The 24139-nt window shown below is 39.6% G+C and overlaps 1 protein-coding gene across 1 annotated transcript in view; it reads left to right on the forward strand.

Annotated features, from left to right (window-relative positions):
• The window catches only part of FBXO32 (F-box protein 32), a 38309-nt gene that overhangs the window by 9148 nt on the left and 5022 nt on the right, over positions 1-24139 (forward strand). The window contains exons 2-6 of the mRNA XM_069081289.1: positions 1990-2102; positions 3748-3797; positions 4327-4419; positions 20447-20540; positions 21179-21363. Coding sequence (XP_068937390.1) covers positions 1990-2102; positions 3748-3797; positions 4327-4419; positions 20447-20540; positions 21179-21363 — 535 coding nt within the window. The remainder of the gene's footprint in view (positions 1-1989; positions 2103-3747; positions 3798-4326; positions 4420-20446; positions 20541-21178; positions 21364-24139) is intronic.

Below are 24139 nucleotides of genomic sequence, written 5' to 3' on the forward strand. Positions count from 1 at the left end.
TAGATAGATAGATAGATAGATAGATAGATAGATAGATAGATAGATAGATAGATAGATAGATAGATTTTTTTATATATGGCCAGTTCAAGAATTTGTTTTGTTTGACTATGCATATCTGTTATAAGGGTTTTGTTTTTATTTTTTTAGTGGTGGGGAGAGGGAGGTTGAAGGAAGAAAATGGATTTCTGTTACATTTTAAAATATTCAATTAAAAAAAATAACATTTCTTATAGTACCTACATCATAGCACTGTGAGCATCAAATGCAATAACGTGCACAAAACAGCAAACTTTGTGTAAATACTCTCCACTATTATTTTGTCTCAATCATCAAAGCTGCCCTATGACTTACTTATTGTATGGTAAATCTGTCTTGTCTCTGGAAATAGAACATTAATATCCAGTCACCAGATGACGGCTAAAACTATTGAGAGAAATCCGTGAACATGGCCAAGCTGAACCTGCCGTCACTAAGTGATATGTAAGATAGTGCACAATGTTCTTTCTCTTCCCAGGCCTTATCAGAATTATCTTGTCAACATGCATCGAGGTCCCAGATCCTGAACTGGCACCTGCTTCTTATGTTTAATAATGTAATGCCCTTCCCCTTTGGAGACCCCTCTCCCATACTGTATTCCACAGCTTTGTTACTCAAAAGTTGTAAACAAACCAGATTTTTGCAAATTAAGTCATCTTTTAAATGAATGCCAGGAGGACTATTTAAGGAGCCCTGTGGTGAAGCCTTTTTGCCTTGTCTTGGGAGAGGGGGAGTAGCATTATGGATAGAAGGCTAATCTTGGAATTGGGAGGACCTACGTTCAGGTCTTGCCTGTAACTTGGACGTGGTAGCCATGTGACCATGGCTATATCACTTAACCTCTCAGTACCTCAGGTGGCTCCCTAAAACTATAAATTATAAATGATCTATAGATCTCCACAGGTGAGTGAAGTCTCTCATATCACAGGTCCAGATTGCCCCTCCCCACTGCTTCCTCCCCTTTCCCCCAACTCCCTTCAAATGTTACAGACAACAAGGACCAGAGGACAGTACGCTAGCCTTGGAGTTAATAAGATCTGTGTTCAAATCTTGACTCCTATACTTAGTAGCCCAGTGACTCTAAGCAAGAAATATACTCTAAGACTTATTCTAAGGTGGAGCTTTCATGGTTGAAGGGGGCTCCCACAACTAAAACAACAGACCCTTAACTGGTAGGAGCAATCCACCCTCCAGATGCAGTGAAAAGAGTGCAGGATTTAGTGTTAAAGACGGGGCTCAAATCCTAATTCTGACACTTGCTACCTGTGTGACCTTAAGCAAGTCAATTTATGTTGCTAAGTCTTTATTTCTTCATCTGGAAAAGAAAATCATTGGATTGGATGATGTCTGAGGTCCCTGCCACCTCTAAATACATAATCCTATGATCTTTCTTTGAATCAAGGAGCAATGTCACAGTCCACCATTTTCTCATTAAAAGAGCATTTGCTGAATACAGAACAAAGGGCTGCTGTGGGCTAGAAGAAGAAAAAAAAATTCATAACCAATCTTGACCCCAGACAAGAGATGAGGAAATCCACTCTTCCTTCTTCCTTTGGAAATCGAGTGTTTCATACACTGTCAGACATGGTGGCCACTGTTGGTGTTTCTTTATTTACAAGGTCAGGGATGAATAAATCCTAAAAGGCTTCTGATAAAAAAAACAAAATGCATCATTGCACTTTATTTTAATTAAAGTCAAAACTTTAATTAAAAAAGAAAGTAAAGCTCTTAACTCTGCTTTCTGCACAAATATAAATGCCCTAAAAAGAGATTAGTCTGTGAATGTATGGAATTCAAGGGTGGGGGGAGGAAGGACAATTTACCTTTTTTTTTCTGTTCCATGCATATGTTTTATACCAGAGCCAGTCATTTCTAAGAACAGCTTACCTTGAAAAAGGATAATTGTTTACACTGTCCCTGAAATCATACTTTCTCGTCTTCCATTATTCATAGTTACTGCCCCAAAGACGTGCACAACAAGGAGAATCTTTTCAACAGTCTGAACTATGATGTTGTGGCCAAGAAAAGAAAGAAGGACCTGATGAACAGCAAAACCAAAATTCAGTGTAAGGCATTATCTTTGGACTTGGGGAATAATGGGTTTGAACAGCTAGGAAAAGGTTTTAAGAACTCATCACAAAGAGAGCATAATAGTTCTTGCCATATTTATTAATGATTAGTTTACTAACATATTCATTATCCCCACAATTGTTAGTGTTTTTCCCCCATCCCCAGAAAATTATTTTGAATTTACTTGTATTTATACATTTTGGGGAGCAGTTAGGTGTCACAATGGATAGAGTGCCAGGCCTGGAGTGAGGAAAACTCATTTTCCTGAGTTAAAATCTGGACTCAGACACTTACTAGCTGTGTGACCCTTGCCAAGTCACTTAATCCTGGTTTGCCTTAGTTCCTCACTTGTAAAATGAGCCAGAAAAGGAAATGGCAAACCACTCCATTAAATTTGCCAAACAAACCACAAATGGGGTCATAAAGCGTCAGACACAACTGAAGTGAGTGAACAACTACAACATACATTTCTTCTTTCTCCTTCTCCTAATGGAATGTTTAAAATTCCTTGAGGGCAAGGACTATTTTGTTGTTTGCCTTTGTATCCGGGGCACCAAGCACAGTGCTTGGAACACAAAATGGCACTTAATATTTGCTGATTTAGGGCTGGCTAGGCTGTGCAGTGAATAGAGCACTGGCCCTGGAGTCAGGAGTACCTGAGTTCAAATCTGGCCTCAGACACTTAACACAAAAACTAGCTGTGTGAACTTGGGCAAGTCACTTAACCCCAATTGCCCTCCAAAAAGCAAAAAAAAATTTTTTTTTGCTGATTGAAATGAATTTAGTTGTACCTCTTTTCATATTTATTTGGGTGCTCTTCAGAGGTCATTTCTGTCTCTGTATTGAGGCTTAATCTAAATGAGAAACCTGACAATGTGTCTGATAAGGAGCTGTAGACCCATTTTTGCTCTTCATTTCTATTAGCCTTCCTGCTCCTTATATTGTTGCTTTTTTTCTTTTTATTTCCCTTTTTGTTCCTTTTTCTTTTGTCTTCCATGTCATTTGTATTTGGCAGAACTGAAATCATTTTTCCTAGGGCACATTCAATAAAGACCACTCTAATGTTTTTGTTTTGAGTTGTGGTTTGAAAGTTTTGAGAAAACATATTCTGTTCTTTCTTCTTTCTTGTGGAATTGTTATTTACATTCTTAGATGTTATATGTGAATACAAGAAAGGGTTTTGAGTCTCAGATCCTAAACACAAAATACAAAATCTCTAGTTTAATCTTTGCTGTGAGGTTTTGTGCTGTTTTATACAGTCTCATCTGTTTTATATCTTCTTTCTTGTGGCCCTTGGAAAAGTTTCACGTTTGGCACTTAACACAAACACCCTACCTAGTGGAAGAGGTGTTTCGTTTTGTCTTTAATTCAATAACAATTCTGCCCTTTTGTATACTAAAGCTGGCTATCAGCCATACTTGGTGCCTGCGACCCAAGTAAATTGAAATTCTTCACTGTATTTATATACTGTAGAGATTAAACATTTACATAGTCATGGACTGAGTCAGTAGAGCACATGCCACTGCTTAGAACCCTGGCTTTTCTTTCAAAACTTTTGTTAAACCTGGGAACAGATGCAAAAAAATGCACCTAAGATGCTGGGTAATTCTATTAAGTACTAATGGTGTGTCCCTTTTTCAGATTTCCACCAGGAAAAATGGATCTATGTTCACAAAGGAAGCACTAAGGAAGTAAGTGCCCCTCGATAGATCTGATTAGGTCTGCTTAGTTAACTTGGCAGAATTGGACAACTGGCTTTTTCCTGTCTAAGAACTGAGTAAAAATGAGCACCATCCAAAAGCAGAATGGTCTGTTCCAAGTGGTGATACATCTCCCCTTACTGGGAGCCTTAGGAAGAGGTTGGATGACCACTTTCTGAGTGGGTTGTAGCTGGGATCCTTTATAGGACATAGACTGGACTAGACAGTCAAGTGAGTTCCCTTCTAATTGAAATTCTGTGATTTAGGGTGCACAGAAAAGGAGACAAAACTACAACCTTTCAGGTTACATTCTGATAAGATGATCCTGCTGATATTTCAAGACAGCTAGCTAACATGCCTCTGTTACCTATAGTCTTCTCTTTGCTGGTCTGAGACCTCTTCTAACAATAGAAGAGGAGGGTGGTCCCAGGCTATTTGAAATTGATTCTCAATGGATTGCTTATCAGAATAAGCTCTGTCTAACCAAAAAATGACACCATTCTTCCTCTCTCACTCTCAGCGCCATGGATACTGTACATTGGGAGAAGCTTTCAACCGGCTTGACTTCTCAACTGCTATTCTGGATTCCAGACGGTTCAACTACGTTGTGCGGGTAGGCATTCAGGGCAAAAGGTCTTGCCCACTGATCTGTTGCCATTGTTCAGTCATTTCTCAGACAAGTCTGACTCTTCAGAACCCCATTTTGGGGCTTCTCTTGGCAAAGTTAGTGGAGTGGTTTGCCATTTCTTTCTCCAGTTCATTCTACAGATGAGAAAACTGAGCAAATAGGGTTAAGTGACTTAGGTCAGGTCACATAGCTGGTAAGTACCCAAGACCAGATTTGAGCTCACAAAGATGACTCCAGGCCAGGCACACTATCCACTGTGCCATGTAACTGCCCCAACCTGCTGGGTTAGAATGTTCTAACTGGCTGTGAATGCATGTGACATACAAACCAATAGCTTAAACACTTCTCTGCTTCTCTGATAGAACATTGCTTAGGTCAGGCTCAGAAGGCTGGGTCCAACACAAAACTTACCTAAGCTACTCTTTTTAGTGAGAGTTAAAAAAAAAAAAATTCACGCTTTTTCATACTAAATCTGTCACACGGATAAATGGAAAACACAGATCAAGCAGCCCAAAACTCATGGCAACAGGTCCTAAGCCAAAGATAACACTGAGGAAAAGGGGAGAGGCAAAGGTCCCTTTAGTACAAATGAATCAACAACTCCAAAGACAGTCTTTCAGCAAATCTTAGTGAACAGAGTGCTGATCTCAGAGCCAGAGAGACCTGGGTTCAAATCCCTCCCTCGAAACTTTCTAGCTAAGTGACCCTGTTCAAGTCACTTAATTCCTCTCACTTTATCAATTCCTAATCTGTCAAATGGAGATAATAACTAGAGTACCTACTTTATTGTGAGGTTCCTCCTGAGATCCTCTTTTGCAAACCATAAAGTGCTGTGTAAATGGAGATTAGTATTATTTCCAAAGAGTTATGCAATAACATTAAACAATATCTAGTCTTTTTAAATTTAATTTCCATACTTATCTCTACTTAAATGTAGTCTATGATGAGCTTGTTGACATAATGGCTAGATAACTAGACTTATATTCAAAAACATAGTGACTGGAAACACACAGCATAGTGTAGTGTGAAGATTGGGATCTAGTAACATTTCTTCCACTAACTAACTGTATGACCTTAGACAGGTCACTTAACATTGAGTCCCAGTTTCCTCAGGTAGAAGATGAGAAGGCTGGTCTAGATGGTCCCAAGGCCTTTTCCAAGTCCAGTGTTCTGTGAGGTTAACCAAAGAGGGGATTCAAGGATAACTCAGTTGATAAAGTACCACCACTGGTTATAAAACCTTATGTATCCCCAATGACTTTCTCTGCCCTCCTGATAGTCCCCTCTTCAGTTTCTACTCTCAGCTGTCCTAGATACATTCTTGGCTGGGGCAGAAGAATTATATCAGAGTCCAAATCATATGAGTGTTTCTTCACCTCCACCCCATGTGATGCTGTATCCAATACCAGGTTTTCCTAAAGCTGAAATTACCTGTTTTCATCTGCTGTTTTCCATTTCAAACTCCCATTTGCAATAATACAGGATACTAAGAACATGATTTGCACAAATCAAAGTGAATGATGGGTGGAAGAAAGCAAGAACATTTCACTGAGCAGTCTCCAGGCTAGGTTGTTTTCTGTTGGTGGCAATTTCTGTTTTTGTTTGGGTCCTTTTTCCCCCCCTAAGCTCCCTTTTGCATTTTTGTCAGTGGTTCAACCTGGGAAGTTGCAGCTGTTTGGGTTTTAGGTTCTGGGAGGATTTTTTGGCCAGCTCATCATGCTTCCCAGGGCAAGCTCATTGAGTCAAATGATTCCAAACAGACAGCCAAAGAGATGACATTCAAGAGAGTTCAGCCTTGGATCACTCACCTGTTGTCTAAACAGATGCAAGCCAGGCCTCCTGCACAAATCTGATCAAACCTGGCTTTCCACTTTAGGTACAGGCTCTTTGCTAAAGCTCCACTGTTTGGCCAAATAATTCTCTCTGTTTGACTCACTGAGACATCATTCTCCCAATACAAGTGATTAACATATGATGCGCTCTTGGGCAAATAATTCTCTCTATTTGAGTCATTAAGTTGTTTTTTCAGTATAGGTGACTAACACAAGACACCTTCTCAAGCCCAGAGTGTTGCAAAACTGAACATGAATGTTGTTGGGCCAGGCACAGGACAGTGAGGGAGGTGTGGCCACAGTGCTCAGGGTAGTCTGGAGTCTAGCCTAGAGGATTGGTTTGGAGAGGTTCTGTGACACTCCAATGTCCTTTGTGGCTTAGGGGGTGATAGTACCTCCTTTCTGGTTATTACATGAGGAGATCCAACCACAAAAAGTTCTTCCCTATAATATTGGAAGTGTGGCTGTCAAGAAAATTAGTATCTTATCAGCATCACATTTCATATCTCTTCCTCCCTTCCATACATACACTTTTACCATCACACACACACACACACATATAATCATATAATTGCACATTCATGCTTTTGCCACCACAGGCCCTGCACATCATCATGTATGGAAGAAAATAATCACAGGTTACATGAGAGACAAAAAGGGAGAGTTCTTCAAATCCATCATCTCATTTGATCCTTATAACAACCCTATACAGTAGTTAATGAAGATATTAATATCCACATTTTATAGATGAAGAAACTGAAGCTCAGAGAAAGAAGTTCACTGATTTGCCCGATATCACCCAACTAGAACTTATATACAAAATTGAACTTATTGCATACTAACTCTGACATTGGTTTAAAGACTAGCTTGGATTTCAGGCTTGGGCATCCCAATTGTTCACTGCTTAAACTACAGAAATTCTTTCTGTTTTATCATGAAAGGGAAGAATACCTAGCCTAAATAAAATGAAATTTTTTTCTCATCCCTGCTGTCATCCCAGTTTCAGTAGGGCAGCTAAGGGCACAGGATATAGAGTGTTAGACATCATCAGGAAGGCTTAAGTTGGAATCTTGCTTCAGACATTTACTAGATCTGTGATCCTGGGCAAATTGCTTAATCACCATTTGCCTCAATTTCCTCATCTGTGAAATGGGGATAAAAAATAATAGTATCTACCTCCCAGGGATAATTACGTAAAATATATAAAGCACTTTGCAAAACTTTAAAGCACCAAATCTATCATTGTTACAAATGCCATGGATTTTCCCCCGATATTAAAATCCTACAAGTATTTATCTTATTGCAAGGCACTGTGGATAGATAGCAGAACAAATCTTTTCTTCCCTTAGAGAGCTCACATTCTACTGAGGGAGATTTAACATTTACACAGACAAGTATATTCATGATGATTTGAAGAAGGAGAAAGGGCCTCAGGAAAGGCTTTGGGGTAGCACATAAACTGAACCTTAAACCAGGTGCTGTATAAATGCTTGTTCCCTTTCCTTACCATAGGCTGTCACTAGGGTATAACACAATAGAAAGAGTGTCAGACTTGGAATTAAGAGAACTAGGTTGAAATTCTGCCTCAGAGGCTTAGAGTTGTGTCACTCTGGGCAGGTCAACTTCTGAGAGCCTCAGTTTCCTTGTCTGTAATATTTTACTACCTGTCTCTAAGTGATCTACCTAATCCCCTTTTTAAACATTTAAGGGCTGTAGAACTATGAGCTTTTCATTATTCCTAGAGTATCATTATCAGTTTTCTGGGTTAAAGATTCTGAAATGCACTAAATCACTTAAAAGGCAATGGAGAGGCTAATGGGAGGTGTGAACCAGCTGAAGCACAGCACATAGGAAAATTCCATACAGGAGCACAATCAAGGATGTCATCAGACTGGGAAAAAATGATAGGGCCAGTTAATCATATAGTGAAAACAAAGGAAGGGGCACCAACTTTTTCACTTAGAGGCATAAGTTCAAATCCCTCTTCTGACACTGGAGCCCGTGTGACCTTGAGAAAGACACAACCTCCTGGGCCTCAGTGAGCTTATCTGTAAAATAAGGTTAGAATAGATGGCCTCAAAGGTTCCTTGCCACTCTTGGACCTATGCTCCTCTGATGACAAATGGACATCTTACATGCTGTCAAGAGTACCCTCAAGAAGGCCATCAGCAAGTGGGATGGACCCTTGTTATGAATAGGCCCAGACAAGTGTCCAGCTAGATGGGCAGCCAGGGATGGGTTGAGATCTTCATCACTGGAAGGAACAGCTGCATCAGAGAGATCACAGATCTCTTAGAGTATTAGAGACTTAGCATGTTGCCATGCCAGTCACTCTAATGTCCCATTCTCTAATCCAAAAGATTTTAATCCTCTAAGCTTTTCTGCTACAGTTAATCCTTAGTTCTAAATTATTATAAAGGTCTAACCAACTTCTAGTTCATTTAAAAGAGAAAAGTTTGTGCCTCTAAAAAGCATACATTTTTCAAAAATCTGATTCTATTTCAAAAACCTATTTACTAAGCATAACAGATAAGAAATTCTGCAGCTTTTTAAATTTTCCATTTTTTCAAAATCCATTTTGTAACAGAGGTGTCATACAAAAAGCACGTGAAAAGGCAAATATTACAGAATCACAGAATATATTTGGTACTACATATTATTTGTCTGTTGTCTCTCCCATTAGGATGGAAGTTCCTAGAAAGAAAGGACCATATTTTGGCCTTTCTTTGTATCCTTAATCCTCAGCACAATGCCTGGCAGATAGTATGCATTTAATAAAGGCTTGTTAACTGAGTGACTGAGAGGGAGACCTCTGTTATCATCTAGTACAATCTGTTCAAATCCCTCATCTGACAGGCTTAGTGCCTGTGTGACCTTGGACAAGTCATTTAACCTCCTGGCCCTCATCAAGCTCATCTGTAAAATGAGGAGGTTGGAATAAATGGCCCAGGAAGTCCCTCAAAGAGAGGATAATAATCCCTTTTATATCTATAGGGACAAGGTGGTCGTCTGGTAGTGCCTTTAAGACTTAAAAGAATATTTTGCAAACTTTCATGACATCATTTCATTGTTTATAAGAAAGCTTGTCTAGGACTTGACCCCAGCATTTTTTGGCCTCTGAATGTGCTCACTTCCTTTGAAAGTGAAATATCTTTAACCATAAATTTCCCAGATAATTTCAGAGTTATTTAGAATGTTAAGAAAAATCAGAAAACAGTCTACCTATCGGTATAACAGTCTGAAAAGAGTTGATTTGCACCACATCCTGAAGGTCAACATATTTGGGTTCTGCCACTCAAGAGATGGAGAAGAAGTTTCAAAGGCTGGCACCCTTCCTGGAGTTGGAACGTAGTTACCATTAGGAGTTCCCTGAGAGATCCCAGCTGTCATAAGGGCACATAGGAGACACATTATCTCAAAGGTAATCCAATGATTTCACTGCCTTCCTCGTGGGGTTGCTGTGAACAACAATGATATTCATGTTCATAAAGAACTTTGTAATTCACAAATAGCTATCCACAAATATCAGTAAATCAGCAAGCACTTCTTAAGCTTCTGCTGTGTTCCAGACTCTGGGCTAAACACTAGGAATAGAGAGAAAGGCAAAAGAGAAGATCCCTGCTTTGAAGGATCTCACAGTGAAGCAAACAAGATGTCAATCAGTCATCCTTTATTAAGCACTTACTGTATGCCAGGCATTGTGCTAAGTACTGCAGATACAAAGAGGCAAAAGACAGTCCCTGCCCTCAAAGAGTTTACAATTTAACAGAGGAGACAATATGCAACCAAGAGATAGACAGAATTAACTGAAGATAATTAGTAGAGGGAAGGCACTAGCCTTAAGGAGGATCAGAAAAGGCTTCTTGTAGAAGGTGGGATTTTGTCTGGGAAGTAAAGGAGGCCAGGAAGGCCAGGAGGCAGAGATGGAGAGGGAGGGCATTCCAGGCATGGGGGACAGTCAAAGAAAATACCCAGTGTCTGGAGTTGGAGAATCTAATTCAAGAAGCAGCCAGGAGACCCGTGTCGTTGTATTGAAGAGTATGTGTAGGGAAGTAAGGTGTAAGAAGACCGGATGAGTGGGACGGGTCCAGATTATAAAGGGCTTTAAAAGTTGAGCACAGGATTTTATATTTGATCCTGGAAATAATAGTGATCCACTGGAATTTACTGAATAGGTGGGTGACGTGGGCAGACCTGCAACTTTAGTAAGAGCAGTTTGACAGCTGTAGTTGAATCATGGTGTTCTTCTCTAGTTGAGACTTCTGATAACAAACTGCTCCACAAATAATGATCATTCATATTTATATGGAGCCTTAAATTAGAGAGTGTGGGGGGAGAGGTAGAATTGTAAAATTCTTCTCTCCTGACTTTGAGTTAGGCAATACAAGTATTACTTTGCAGATGAGGAAAATTAGGCTACGAAAGCTTAAGTGATTTGTTCATCCTCACATAGTCAATAAGTATCTGAGGTGAGATATGAACCCAGATCTCTATTCTTTATTCTACACCTGCTATGTGGAAGACATGGGACTGGAAGGGGATACAAAGATAGGGAGCAGAGATGGGAGGCAGAGTCAAGGAAGGAACCGACATAGGTATTTTAAAATGTAGCTGACAATAACTTTCAGTGGCCAGTATGCAGTAAGGATAAACAGAAATTCCTGTTAAGAAGGAAGGGACTCCAGTGGGCTGTGGTGGTCAGAGGAGCCTTCAAAGAGGTGAGGTCTGAGCTAGGTCTTGGAAGAAGAGTAGGCTTAAGTCAAAGAAGGAAGAGAGCATCCAGGGGGCAGGGGACATATGTGCAAACATTTTCAGGATGGACTCAGGAATCATCACCAGGCTGGTGTCTGACTGAAGCTCAGGCTCATCCTAGGGGAATAGTCTGATAGATGGGACCTTAAAAAAGAGCTCAAATGCCAAGCCAATTAATTGAACTTTATCCTGAAAACAATGAGGAGTTATGGAAGTTTTCTGAGCAAGGAAGGGGTCGGATAAAAGTAACAATGTAGGAAAAACAGATCTGGTGGAAGTCTATCTGCAGGGTTGACTACTGGCTCCTTATGATACTGGAGTCCAGAACTGTTCTATTTGTTCCTGGTTCCCTTGATTTACCTGTTAAATAAAGGGAATTACTTTGTTCAATTTTACTTCAGAGCTGCGGTATTTCTTCACTGTGGGTCCTTCCTCCACCAAAACAGATCCCAGCCCCTTCATGATTTAATGGACAGTTTCAGAAGTTATCATGGCCAAGAAAAAAAAAAGATTGCCTAGTGGCCAACCCTGTGATGATGAGCCTCTCTGAGTTTAGCTGGGCTGGTCCTTGGACACCAGACCCAGAGCCTTCTGCCAGGCCTAAACTTGAAGCCCTTCCAGATTGAAAGAAACTGCCAGAGTTTGTTTCTCTGGCACGGCCTTTGACACCCAGGGTCACCTCCATGCCCAGGAAGGCATTAGAGGAGGGCACCTGGGGAGGAACAGGGATAATGCAAGGATCCTGAAATGAACATACCCCAACAGCAGACTTGACAGGCCTATGGGGTCTGGGTTTTTTGACCCAAATTACCACCCTGCCCCACCCATTGTTCCCTGTGGAATGAAAATGAGGCTACTGTTTTACAGCTGTGTCCATAACCATTCAAGTTCTTGGAGGCTCTTGCCCCAGCTTATTCCTATCCAGAGGTACTGATGGATCAAGATAGCCAAGCAAGGAAGCTTGTCAATACCTTCCCACCAGTACCCTGAAGCTTAGCCTTTTGTGTGAGAGCTGTAACCACTGCATATTCTTGGGGTGGGTTTTTTTTTTCCTCCTAAATTGCCACCCTTGTATTCATTTTTTTTTTCCTAATTCTTCCAACAAGTTGCCGCATTCCTCCTCCTAAGAATGCATTTCTCAAAACAAGAAATGTTTTAGCTTAAATTGACCAGCGGTTTGGCAAATGAATTGCTGAAATATGGTCCTGTGATCCAAAATTTAAACTCAATGCCTTCAATTAAAGCCACTCACAGGCCAAGTTTTGGTAGATGGTGTCCTGCTTGTGCATTTTGCCACCCTGAGGCAGGTACTTCCCCTAGAATGACCTTGAATAAGTTGGACACTTCTGCCAGTGCAGTTGCCTTCCCCCTTCACTTTAGGATTGTCCTATAGGTTTTCAAGTCATCTTCTGTTGTGTATAGGAAGAATGTACCTCCAAGAAGCCTTTCCCCCAGGAGCTCGCATAATATTTTGTTTAAGTGACTCTTGTTATTTTGTATCTCTGTGTATCATATTCCACATTAATAGACTATAAGCTTTAGAAACTTTGTCTCATCTAAACCTTGTATCTCTCCCAGTACCCAGCAGTGTTCTACACAGGATAAGTACTTAATGACTGTCTGTTGAGTAGAATTGAAATCAAGTGAATGGAATTATGAAGGGTCTTAAAGACCAACTAGAGGAGAGAAGATTTTCAGTATTTGACCAAAGACAACCATTTTAGACTGTTAAGTGAAAGGATGGAAATGTGTTTTCATCTATAGCAGCAAGCAGGATGAATCAAAGGGGCCAGCGTTAACTTTGGCTATGTTGAAAGTACAATTAATTCTTCTAGACTTGACTGTTCTTTAAAAAAAAAAAAAGAAAGAAAGTCAAAGGGATATTTTACTTGCAAATAATATTTACCCAATCTTGACATACCCTAAGATTATTAATGTGGTTGAAAGTGATTCTCATCCAACCTGTCAGTGTTCGGGCTCAAAGTCAGCCCAGAACTTTCCACGGTTTTAATTTGTGTCATCCATTGAGTAAATAAGGGTTTTGAAAGAACAGAGTCTGATGGAGAGAGAACAGAGCAAAATAAAAGTGGGGGTTTATTTTTTAAAATACAAAGACTTCTTAAGGGTGTTTAACACTGATATTAACAGAAAAGCCAGAAGTGTGAGAAATTACATACAAAGTGAAGCTTCTCAAAGCTGGGATGATGTCAAACCTTTGATATCATTATGAAATGTTCTCTAATCAACCACATGCATAATAGAGGCTAGAAAAATCTCATTGTCACATGAGAGGAATTTGGGAATGAATCTATTCTGGTTCCTAACAGTATATCTTGTGCATAGAACATGCTTAGGAAACTGCTTCTAGGGTCACTGTTGGATAAAAAGCATTCAACTTGGACTTTGTATATGGCCTAGGGTTCAAATGACTGCCACTTACTAGGGTGTGACCTTAGGTAAGTCATTTCCCCTCTGAACCTCATTTTCACCATTTGTAAAATGAAAAGATTGAACTAGATGAACTTTAAGGTTCTTTCCAGCTCTATCAGTTTGGCTAGGTAGTGCAGGGGATAGCACAATGGCCCAGAGTCAGGAGGACCTGAGTTCATACTCTGTGACCCTGGACAAGTTATTTAACTCCCCTCACCTCAGTTTCCTCAACTGTAAAATGACGATAATAATAGCACCCACCTCTCAGGGTTGTTGTAAAGCACTTAGCAAGGTGCCTGGCACTTAATAGGTGCTTAATCAATATTTGTGCCTCCCCCTGCTTCCTAAGATCCTGTAAGCCTTTCTGTGACTGTTTAAAAGAAAGATAGATAAGCAAGTAGGTAGATAGATAGACAGACAGACAGACAGATAGATAGATAGATAGACAGACAGACAGACAGACAGACAGACATTTGCTGTTCTAGTCTCTCTAAACTTGGGTCTCCTTTTCCTACCTGGATTTGTCACACCTTTGAATGACAAGTAACTAGGTCCCAGTATAGCCATGTAAAGGAATCAGTTGGCTTCATGAATTGGTAAAATAATATGACATTGGGCTGCTATCAAACTCTATTAAAGGGACTCTTCATGAGGAGGTCATATAGCCTCCTAGAAAGAGCACTTTCTTGTGAGTAAGAAAACTTGGGTTTGAATCTCAGTTCTTCCTCTTACTAGCTGTGTGACCTTGTACAATGCCCTTGGGCCTCTTTCTTCATTTATGAGATTAAAGTGTTGGACTATATTACTTCTAACACATCCTTCCAGATCTAATATTCTAACACAGGAAAAGATAAATGATGACATTCCTTTCAGCCTATGTGCTTAATGGCAGACACACCAATTCCTTTCTGTAGGGACAAGATCTCACTCCTACCCATTAATCTTGGAAGCTATTTCAAACCCTGGTGGTCTCTTTGCTGAGATTTGCTACAAATCTTCAATGGCACAGCAGCAGCAACACCCAAGGCTCAAGGGCAGGATGTGGTTTTAGTTTGTGGTAACTATCATTCCTTCATCCTGTTTCTCAGAAGCATTTATCTTACTGAAAAAAAAATTAGTCACTGCTGATTATGATGAATAGACAATAAGGACAGGTGGTAATAGCAGCATAGAATTCAAGAGCTGTGACCATACCTACTTCTCTTCCTTCCTCATCTTCCTTCTTTTCTTCCCTCCTTCTATCTTCCCTTTCTTTCTTTTCTCTTTTCCTTCCTCTCCTGTCTTCTCTCCTTCCTCCCCTCCTTTTCTTCCTCTCAAATCTCTCTCCTTTCTACTTCACATTTCCTTCCTCCCTGTCCCATTCCTGCTACCTTCCCTCCCTCCTCAATTCATTCCCCTCCCTTTTTTCTACATCCTCCTTCATTCCTCCTTTTATTTCCCCTTTCCTTCCCTTCTCCCTCTTTCCTCTTCCCGCCATGGGTATCATTAAACTTAATAATTACTAACATCTGTTTAACAGAAAATGTTTATCTATTTTATTTATTTTTGTCTTCAGAGTAATTGCTCAACCCTTACTGGTAAATTCTCCTAGCTCCTACATGACAAATTCTTTTCTGTTCTCCTTTACGCCCACAAGGAGGGGAGAAAGGAGACACATAGTCTCAGATATTAAATCAGCTTGGTAAGCTAATGTATAACAAATTAACATTCACCCTGAGTGTGTACTCAAGCATATACACAGCCAGAGTTATACAGAGAGTAAAAATGAAAGTTGCATCTCTTTTCAGCTGGTCCTCAATAAAATATTCTTACTAGCTTGTATATGTGCAAAAAGGTGGAGCTTAACAGCTTTTGTCCAACATAATAGTCTCAAGATGGATGCTTCCTGGCCATTCTTTCTTTCTTAATGTTAAAACTTCCTGCAAAGTTCTCCTCTAGTGTCTCATTTTGGTGTGGAAATGCTCCTGAGCTCTTGAAGGCAGTGCCAGAGAAACACAAACTCAGGCAGGATCTTCCCATCTGGGAAAGACCCAGTGCTTCCTGCTCTGTGCTGTCAAGGAGTAGCCTGGTTCAGTTCAGATAGGCTCCTGTCCAGAGGGTTAGCCGTCACGTGAAGGTTTGTGGGGTTGTTTTGGTTGATGTTGTTCCAATAATGGGGATAGGAATAGTAATCACTGAAATTTATTTAGTGCTTTAAATTTTTCAAAATAGTTTACATGTAATCTCATTTGAGACTCACAATAGGCATTAGCAACGTTCCTTTATAGAAGAGGGAACTGAGGCTCAGAGAGGTAAGTTGACTTGTCTACAAACCCACATGTTATTATCAGTGGCAGGATTGGAACTCAGGTGTACCTGACTCCAAGTCTAGCACTGTTCATTCCATACACCCTATTGCCTATGTTAGCTGATTACCAGCACTGATGAAATTATTGTGCTTTTAAAGAATTGAAGTGTGCTGTCCAAAGTAATCAGAAACCTTTTCTTTCTCATTCACCATTTTTAAAAAGGTACCCACAGTAGCCAATTCATCCTTTCCTTCCTTCCTTCTTTCATTCCTTCCTTCATTCAACAAACATTTCAAGAGAAGCTCATGTGTGCACAGACCTATAACACCAATGGGCCAACCAAGCCCTTGTAACTGTTGCCCTGTTATGATGTGAAATCTGATAACCCCAACGACTGCTATTCACAGCATACTGTTAATATAAGCTTTCAGACTGTGTTTTCCTGAAAGCGTCAATACATAATTAGCTTCCTATTTTCAGAATGTAAATCAATCCTGGATAATGAAAGGGAAAAGACATGACCTGTATTTCATCCTATCAAATTCCATGTTGATGGGACTAAGGATTGTCATATCTTTAGAATGTGTCACGGCAAGATACGTGGCAGACAGTTTCTACATCTGTAAAATGAAGAAAGGGTTTGAACCAGCTCACGTATCAAGCCAAGTAAACACTAACGGTTCCCAGGTCACAGGATTTATCACTGGAAAGGAACCTTAGAGATTACCTGGTATTTCCAATACTTCAGATGCAGTTTCCCAACACACCCTATTTTACTGATGAGGAAAACTAGGGCACAGAGAGGTTCAGTAACTCGCCACAAAGGTCACATAAATCGTAGACATCAGAGGGCCAGGATGCAAATCCAGTTCTTTTTCTAATAGTAGAACTACTTTTATGTAGCACTTTTATTATCTCATTTGGTCCTCACAACAACCTATGAGGGAGATGATATTGTTATCACCTTTTTACAGACGAGGGAAACTGAGTTAAGGAGAAATTAAGTGACTTGATTGGATCACACAGCTAGAAAGTATCTGAGATAGGATTTATACTCCAGTCTTCTTGACTTTAGGTAAGCACTCTCTCCTCTCTACTGTACCAAAGGGCTCCTAGTTTTCAAGACCCTCTATAAATCTGTAATATGCATGACAGTGATGGTGTAGGAAAATAGCAACACTACAAGACCCAAACAATATTCATGTTAGTTTCTTTCCACTCATTTCATTCCTTAGAAACTTCATGATTTCACCAGTATGGGCAATACTTCTAGGAATGCACATCATAAACCATGCACAGCTTAATTAAAATTCTTCCCAAGATGCTGTGCACCAGTGCTCTCCCCCTCAATCTCCAATGCAAAAAAATCATCTGAGAACCAACCTTCTGGTAATGAGTCTGTCCTGAACTCTGCTATGCTGGGCTTCTCAGATGACAGTAACACAGCTCATCACCAGCCTTACAGCCTGGTAGGACTTGCCAGAACTAGAGTTCCCCTGGCATTGCCTTTGAGAGCCCAGGGTCACCTCTATGCCATGATGAAGAGATGCTGCTTTGGTGGAAGTTTTCTCAATGGTCCTCCTCAAAACCAGAAAAACTCTGCTTAAGCCTGCATAGCTTATATATACGAGGACGCGGGGTCAAAGCAAATGACAGAAGTGATCATTAAATTTTGCTAGCTCTTAACCATCCGACTTAAAGATGACAGCAAACACCTGTATGGATGCACACTTTACAGAAGGGAAAAATTCTTGCAGGCCTTTAAAACCGAACAGTGCCATGGTCAGTAAGGTGATCTGTAAATAGCGCCACCTACAGGTAAAAGAGGCCACCTAAGGGCATTAATTGGTTCCACAAATACCTGAAACATTGTTACAGGGGGCTATTAGAGCAGTGTTCAGAATGAGACAGCAAGATTTTTAGTAACTCTAGTATTATAGGGACAAATCAAATAATTTGCACTCTAAACCATCCAAGTTTATTAGTATTCTGTGTGTCAATGTTTAAATTTACACATATTTTAGTCTCTGTGTTAATGTTTTTATTTTGTAGGGTGGGAAACTGAAGTCCAGAAAGAAAAATTACTTTGCCTAGGAATGATTAGGATTAAAATACAGAGCTGGTGAATCCTAAAACCCTGCAGTTTAAAGGAATCTTAAATGTCACCTAGCTTAACCCCCACCTGACACATGAATCCCCTCTTCTGTATCCCTGACAAGGCATCTAGTCTCTGAACACCTCCAGTGAAAGGGAATCGTTACGCATTCCATTATTAGGAAGCTTTGATAATTTAGGTTATGCCTTATATTGAACCAAAATCTTCCTCTTGTAATTTCTACCGATTACTGAGTCGTTCAAAAAATTGGCTAGGTGGCACAGAATGAATAGAGCACTGGCCCTAGAGTCAGGAGGACCTGAGTTCAAACCTGGCCTCAGACACTTGACACAAAAAAACTAGCCGTGTGACCTTGGGCAAGTCACTTAACCCCAATTGCCTGGCCTTCCCCTCTCCAGAAAGCACATTTATTTATTTATTTAGCAACTACTATATGTAATGTATCATACTGGGTAAGAGATAAAAGGATAGATACAAAGACATAAAACATAAAGTGAAGAAGCTTGATGGAGTGAAAAACTACACTGAATTTAGTCAGGAGACCTAGGTTTTTCAACTTGTAAAGAGTAACTGCTTAATAAAATGTTGAATGAGTAAGTGAGTGACTGAATGAATGAACTGTCACACTACCTGTGTGATCTTGGGTAAATAAATCACTTAAGCTGTCTGGGCCTCGGTGTACTCATCTATAAAATGAGGAGGCTGGACAGATTATCTCTAAAGCCCTTTCTGGCCCTGGAGACTTAGAAGTTTGTTGGTTATAGTTTGATTTGCCAGTCATCTGCTTTAGCCACCAAATACTTTTTCATTCTATTCTTCCTCCTTTCAAAGCAACCTCTTAGACCAAAGGCCTGAGGGCATAACCCCTTCCTCGATTGCACAGTCCCCACCCCCCACCCACCTGTGCCTTGTGACTAGGAACATTTTTAGACAAAGTTTAAAATAACCTATTACAGTTAAGTGGCTGGTGGTTACAATGGACCTTGGATTTGGGATGGGCTTCTCAGTCAGAATCTTGGTGTTAGAGTTTTTTTTCCCCTTAATGATGAGTCATAGTACAAGGCAGCCTGCCCTTCTGAGCCATGATCTAGGTTTTTGTTTTCTTTCATCTTAGTTTGTGAGAGTCATATGAGGTGCAAGATATTAATAGAACTTCAGCCTTCTGGTCCAGGGTATTGGCCCAGCCAATAAGTAGAAGGGTTGATCAGTCACTTTTAACCACTCCAGCTCCCCAGTTGACAGTCACATGCCTGGGGAAGAGTGCTGAGCAAAATAGGCAAGTAACAGAAATAAGTTTCTTTGTTGTGAGCTCACAGCACATGGCCATGTACAAACCCAATGTTTATACATGCTGGTCATTCTTTGTTGAGTGCAAAACCCATAACTTGAGTGGTGATCTAGAGTAGTCGGAAGGTTCTTAACCTCAAGCCTCAACTTAACCTCAACTTTTTTATGACTAAATTTCAATCTAATTGTTTTCTTTGTAATCCCGTGTATTTCTCTTTGTGCATTTAAACACATTATTCTAAGAAGACATCCACAAACTTCACAAAATTGCCAAAGGGGTCCAGGACACCAAAGAGGTTATGAGTTTTTGCTTTAGGTGAATCAAATACTACAAAAATTAGGGAGACAGCGCAGTCTGGTTAAAAGAGTAGCAAACAAGGAGATGAGAGGAGACCTGATATGAGTGCTACTTGCCAATAATTTGTTGCATGACCTTGGGCAAGTTGTTTAAATTCTTTTAGCCTTTCCTTCCTTTATCTGTAAGAAAAAAATTATAGAGATTGCACTAAATGATCTCTAACGTCCATTCTAGTTCTCAAAATTATGTAAAAATTCCTTTCATAGCCCTCCCTCCTCCATTCCCAGTAACAACATTACATTAGCTACCTTGAACTTTGGGAAAAGAAAATTTTCATTAGTTAGTACCTTTTATTCTTCTAATCCCAAATGTAATAATATTCAGACTCCACTGAAAAAGTATACCTACTTTGGTAAACTCTAAAAAGACCTAATAAAGGTTTAAATTATATAATGAAAGTACAATTCACTTGGTTATTTGGGGCTGGTTCCCCAGAAACCTCGATTCTCCCCCATCATCTTCCTCTGTTCATATTTTGAACCTTTCAATGTTCATTGCTAGTTTTTTATAACACAAGGGCTGGGCCCAAGAGTAAAAGCAAAATTCAAGTCTGTTTCTTTAGCTACTTGGGAGGTGATTATGCAGAAGTAAAACATTAGCAGCAGGTCTCAACAAGCTTGTCTCTTTTCAAAAGGCATGAACTTCATGGGATGCAACAAAAGGAGGGCAAATAGGGCGGGGTGGTCCCAACTTAAGCCAAAATTCTTTATATTTTCAAAGAAAACCATCTCATTCTTCAGCCTACTTCCTGTGCTATGGATTTTTAATTACTCCATTTATCTATTATTTTGAGCATCTGTTTCTCACTGTGGCTTGTTCTGCCTTCCATTTATCTCTTTAGTCGTCAGTGTGGGTCTGTATTGTGTCACATGACTCAAAGTACAGATTGAGGTGGGGGGGGGGGTGACTTCTGTATTCTAAGCCTGGCAACTTCTATTTTTATCCACAGCTGTTGGAACTGATAGCAAAATCACAGCTCACTTCCCTGAGTGGCATCGCCCAAAAGAACTTCATGAACATTCTGGAAAAAGTTGTGCTGAAAGGTAAACCTATTTTAATACATATACATACATACACATATACATATATACATGTATATACACATACATGTACATATATACATTTGTGTGTGTTATTTGTACTTACACATGTATATATGTATGCATGTGTCTATTTTAAAAGGCATAAGGAGGGTACCAATGAAGTATTAAAATTATTTAATATTTTTAAAGGTGGATGATAAAAAATAATATCACACTGAAAAGCTCAAAGCATTGCTATTATATGGAACTTGTCAGGACCCAATTCATTGAATTTTTTAAAGCCTCTAGCAGGCTTCATTCCATAAGGAACCATCTCCTTCTACTTTGAACACCGTGGTCCAATCTGTTCTTATTGCTAGCATATATCACAACCTTAGTTTGTGAACAGCTTCTACAAACTTTAATTTAAGTTCCTTGAGGGCAGGAATTATTTGTTTCCCTTTTGTTTTTATATCCCCAGCCCTTACCAAAGTATCTAGCATGTAATGCACTTAATAAACCCTTGTTGGTTATTAATTGACTGATTGAAAACGGAGCTTCCTGGAAAAATAAAAACTCAAGGGGTCATGCAAAATATAGAAAAAAGGAAAAAGAAGAAGAAAACACTAGTTAATTGCTTACTTTTTTTTCCTCCCAAGTCCTTGAAGACCAACAAAACATCAGATTGATAAGAGAGTTGCTGCAGACCCTCTACACATCCTTGTGTACCCTGGTCCAAAGGGTAGGCAAGTCTGTTCTGGTTGGGAACATTAACATGTGGGTGTACCGAATGGAGACCATTTTACATTGGCAGCAGCAGCTGAACAACATCCAAATCACCAGGGTGAGTATAGGAAGGCTAAGAGGGAGAGGGCCATTGTAGTTCCTACATACGGGTGCCTGAGCACAGCTGGGGCTGAGGGGGGGTGGGGCATACTATGGCTTCAGAAGCCCCTACTTATGGCAGGATTTCTATTGTTATGACTTGATATGTTAACAGGGCCCTCAACAAGAAAAAGAAAACAGCCAAAACATTCTCTGATAGAGTAGGCTAGGGAGGGAGAGCCAAGAAAGGGGGGATGGATGATCTGAGGGAAAGAGCAAGAAAAGCATGATGAGAAAATTGAAATTTCTCCCAAGTTTGTAATCACTGAAATTCTTGAGAAGGCTTTGAGGAGGTCTCCCCTTTTCTCTGTCCCTTTTCTAATGAACTTATTATTCTTAGCTTCAAAATACTGTCAATACAATAGAGCTGGGATTCTATTGACTTTTTCCTGAAGTAGGGCTTGGGGCTGGTATAGTTCTATGTATTCATCATAAAGACAAAAGAACCTTTCAGTACAGTGTTCAGACACAAATGTAGATCAGAGACAGCACAGGGGAACTCAGTCCACATCTGTAGGTTCATTTTCTATTTTAAGATAAAACTTTGGGTGTGGAACACTATATATAATGTCAAATTTGGTTGGTATGTTGGTTAGTTTTGCTAAAAAAAAAATTTGCTCTTTTTATTTGTTATAAAATATGGCCCTCTGGTAGGGGGAGGAGGAGAGTATCTATTGAGAAATATATTAAGGAGAAATCTATTAAGAAATATATGCAGTATAAAAACTAAAGATATCAATGATTTTTTAAAAATATTTTAATATTTATAAGTAAATAAGTAATAAATAAATTTATTAAAGAAAACTCAAACATAATATGTCACCCATTGCTAACATGGTTAATGGCTAGCAAGTATTGTCAGAAAAATATATGAAAAAGAAATTGGTGGATTCATTGTGATATAGTGGAGGATCAACCTTGGACTCAGGAAGACATGGGTTGAAGTCCTGCCTGCTTTTAACTGTGTGACTTTAGATAAGTCACTTAACCTAGTGATGCCCCAGGTCACTCTCTAAAACTAATACATTACCACATGTTGCTGATTTTTATATGTAAAGGATTTCTACCATAGAGTTCCCTACATTGATGAAAACACAAATCTAGACACAAACAAACAAAGCACTTATATTGGCATCTTCTTTGTTTGATTTTTAGCATGTTAATCATTGGGATAAGATTGCTTACAGTGGTTTACTGGAAGTACTGAAATACTGAAAGTATTGTCTATTTCGTATTGGCCAGAAGTGGTATGAAGAGACTTCCTGTGCCTCTATAAATAATTGTTATAGAAATAACAGGGCGGCTAGGTGGCACAGTGAATAGAGCACAGGCCCTGGAGTCAGGAGGACCTGAGTTCAAATCTAGCCTCAGACACAACACAAAAAACTAGCCATGTGACCTTGGACAAGTCACTTAACCCCAATAGCCCTATCTTCCTCCTTCCAAAAAGCAAAATTAAAAAAAACAGCTAATCACTGAAGTATCTGTGAAAAATTCAAAATACTATGTGTGTGTTGTTCTGTTATCTTGTCACAGTGTTTCTGAGGCTTAATTTCTGAATCCCTAAAAGGGAAAGAATAATTCTGTCACCTACAAAGGCAAGTGGAGAATGGATACTATTTGAATTTTTCTTAAGGCATTTGGCTTAATTATCTGAATATTTTAGGGGAAAGTTCTTAGGAATTTTTGTTAGTTTGGTGTGAATTGCCATTTTTTATTTTCCCATTCTTCCCTTCTCATGCACTAAATCTATTTTTCCCAGTCCAGTTCAGAATTAGGTGAGGAGTACTTCCCTCTCTCCTCAGTGTCCCCTGGAGCTTGGAGACTGTGGGGATGCAAGCTGGGTGGAATTGTGAACTTACTCTCAAAGACTGCCTTGGTGCATTCTTGGGGAAGCTAGATTCCCTGTTGCCATTACATGACCTGGTAAGGTTTACAAAAATTTGTATATATGTGATCTTATTTGAACCTTATAATAACCCTGTGAGGATGTTTGTGTCATTATTTCCTTTTTACAGAAGAGGGAACAGGCTCAGAGTGGTCAAACCCTTACTTACTAAATAACCTTTGAGGTCCTTCCTAGCATTAAATTTCTACAATCATCATTAATATCAATAATAGCCCTAATTCATTATCAATAATAACCAAAGAAAAGTTAATAAACCATAAAAAGAACACTTGATTTTGTAGTAAGAGGACCTCATTTCAAGTCTCAGCTCTGCTACAAATAACCTGTGTGAGCTTAGGCAAATCCCTTAACCTCCCTGGGCCTCAGTTTCCTCAACTGTGAAAACGAGAGTTGGACTAGACAACGTCTAAGATCCCTTTTGGCTCTAGATCTGTGATCCTAACAATAGCATAATTCTATTAAATACTTGAAATCTTGTGAAGCTCCTTCCTTCTGGCAACCCTCTGAGATAGGGAGTGAAAAATTATCATACCCATTTTATAGAGGAGAAAAATAAGACTCAGAGGAATAGAATGACTTGCTCAGTATCATCTATAACTCATATATATAACTCATGGGATTCTTATTTATATCAGTTCTGACTTTCCACTATATCCACGATGCCTGTGATTTAGGACCTGAACCCCATGGCTCCTAATGCCTACTCTAGCATGCTTCCCCCCAACACAATCCCTCGTGTACTTCACCTTGCCCTTACGTGGCTTTTGTAGTAAATTGCTTTGAGAGCAACATCACAGCTCCACCCAGCTTGCAACCCTGCTGCTCC

This window comes from Petaurus breviceps, unplaced genomic scaffold, assembly GCF_028583685.1.
Source record: "Petaurus breviceps papuanus isolate PSGF00001 unplaced genomic scaffold, PetGlider_PUasm1.0 98, whole genome shotgun sequence".
In the NCBI taxonomy this organism is placed as follows: domain Eukaryota; kingdom Metazoa; phylum Chordata; class Mammalia; order Diprotodontia; family Petauridae; genus Petaurus; species Petaurus breviceps.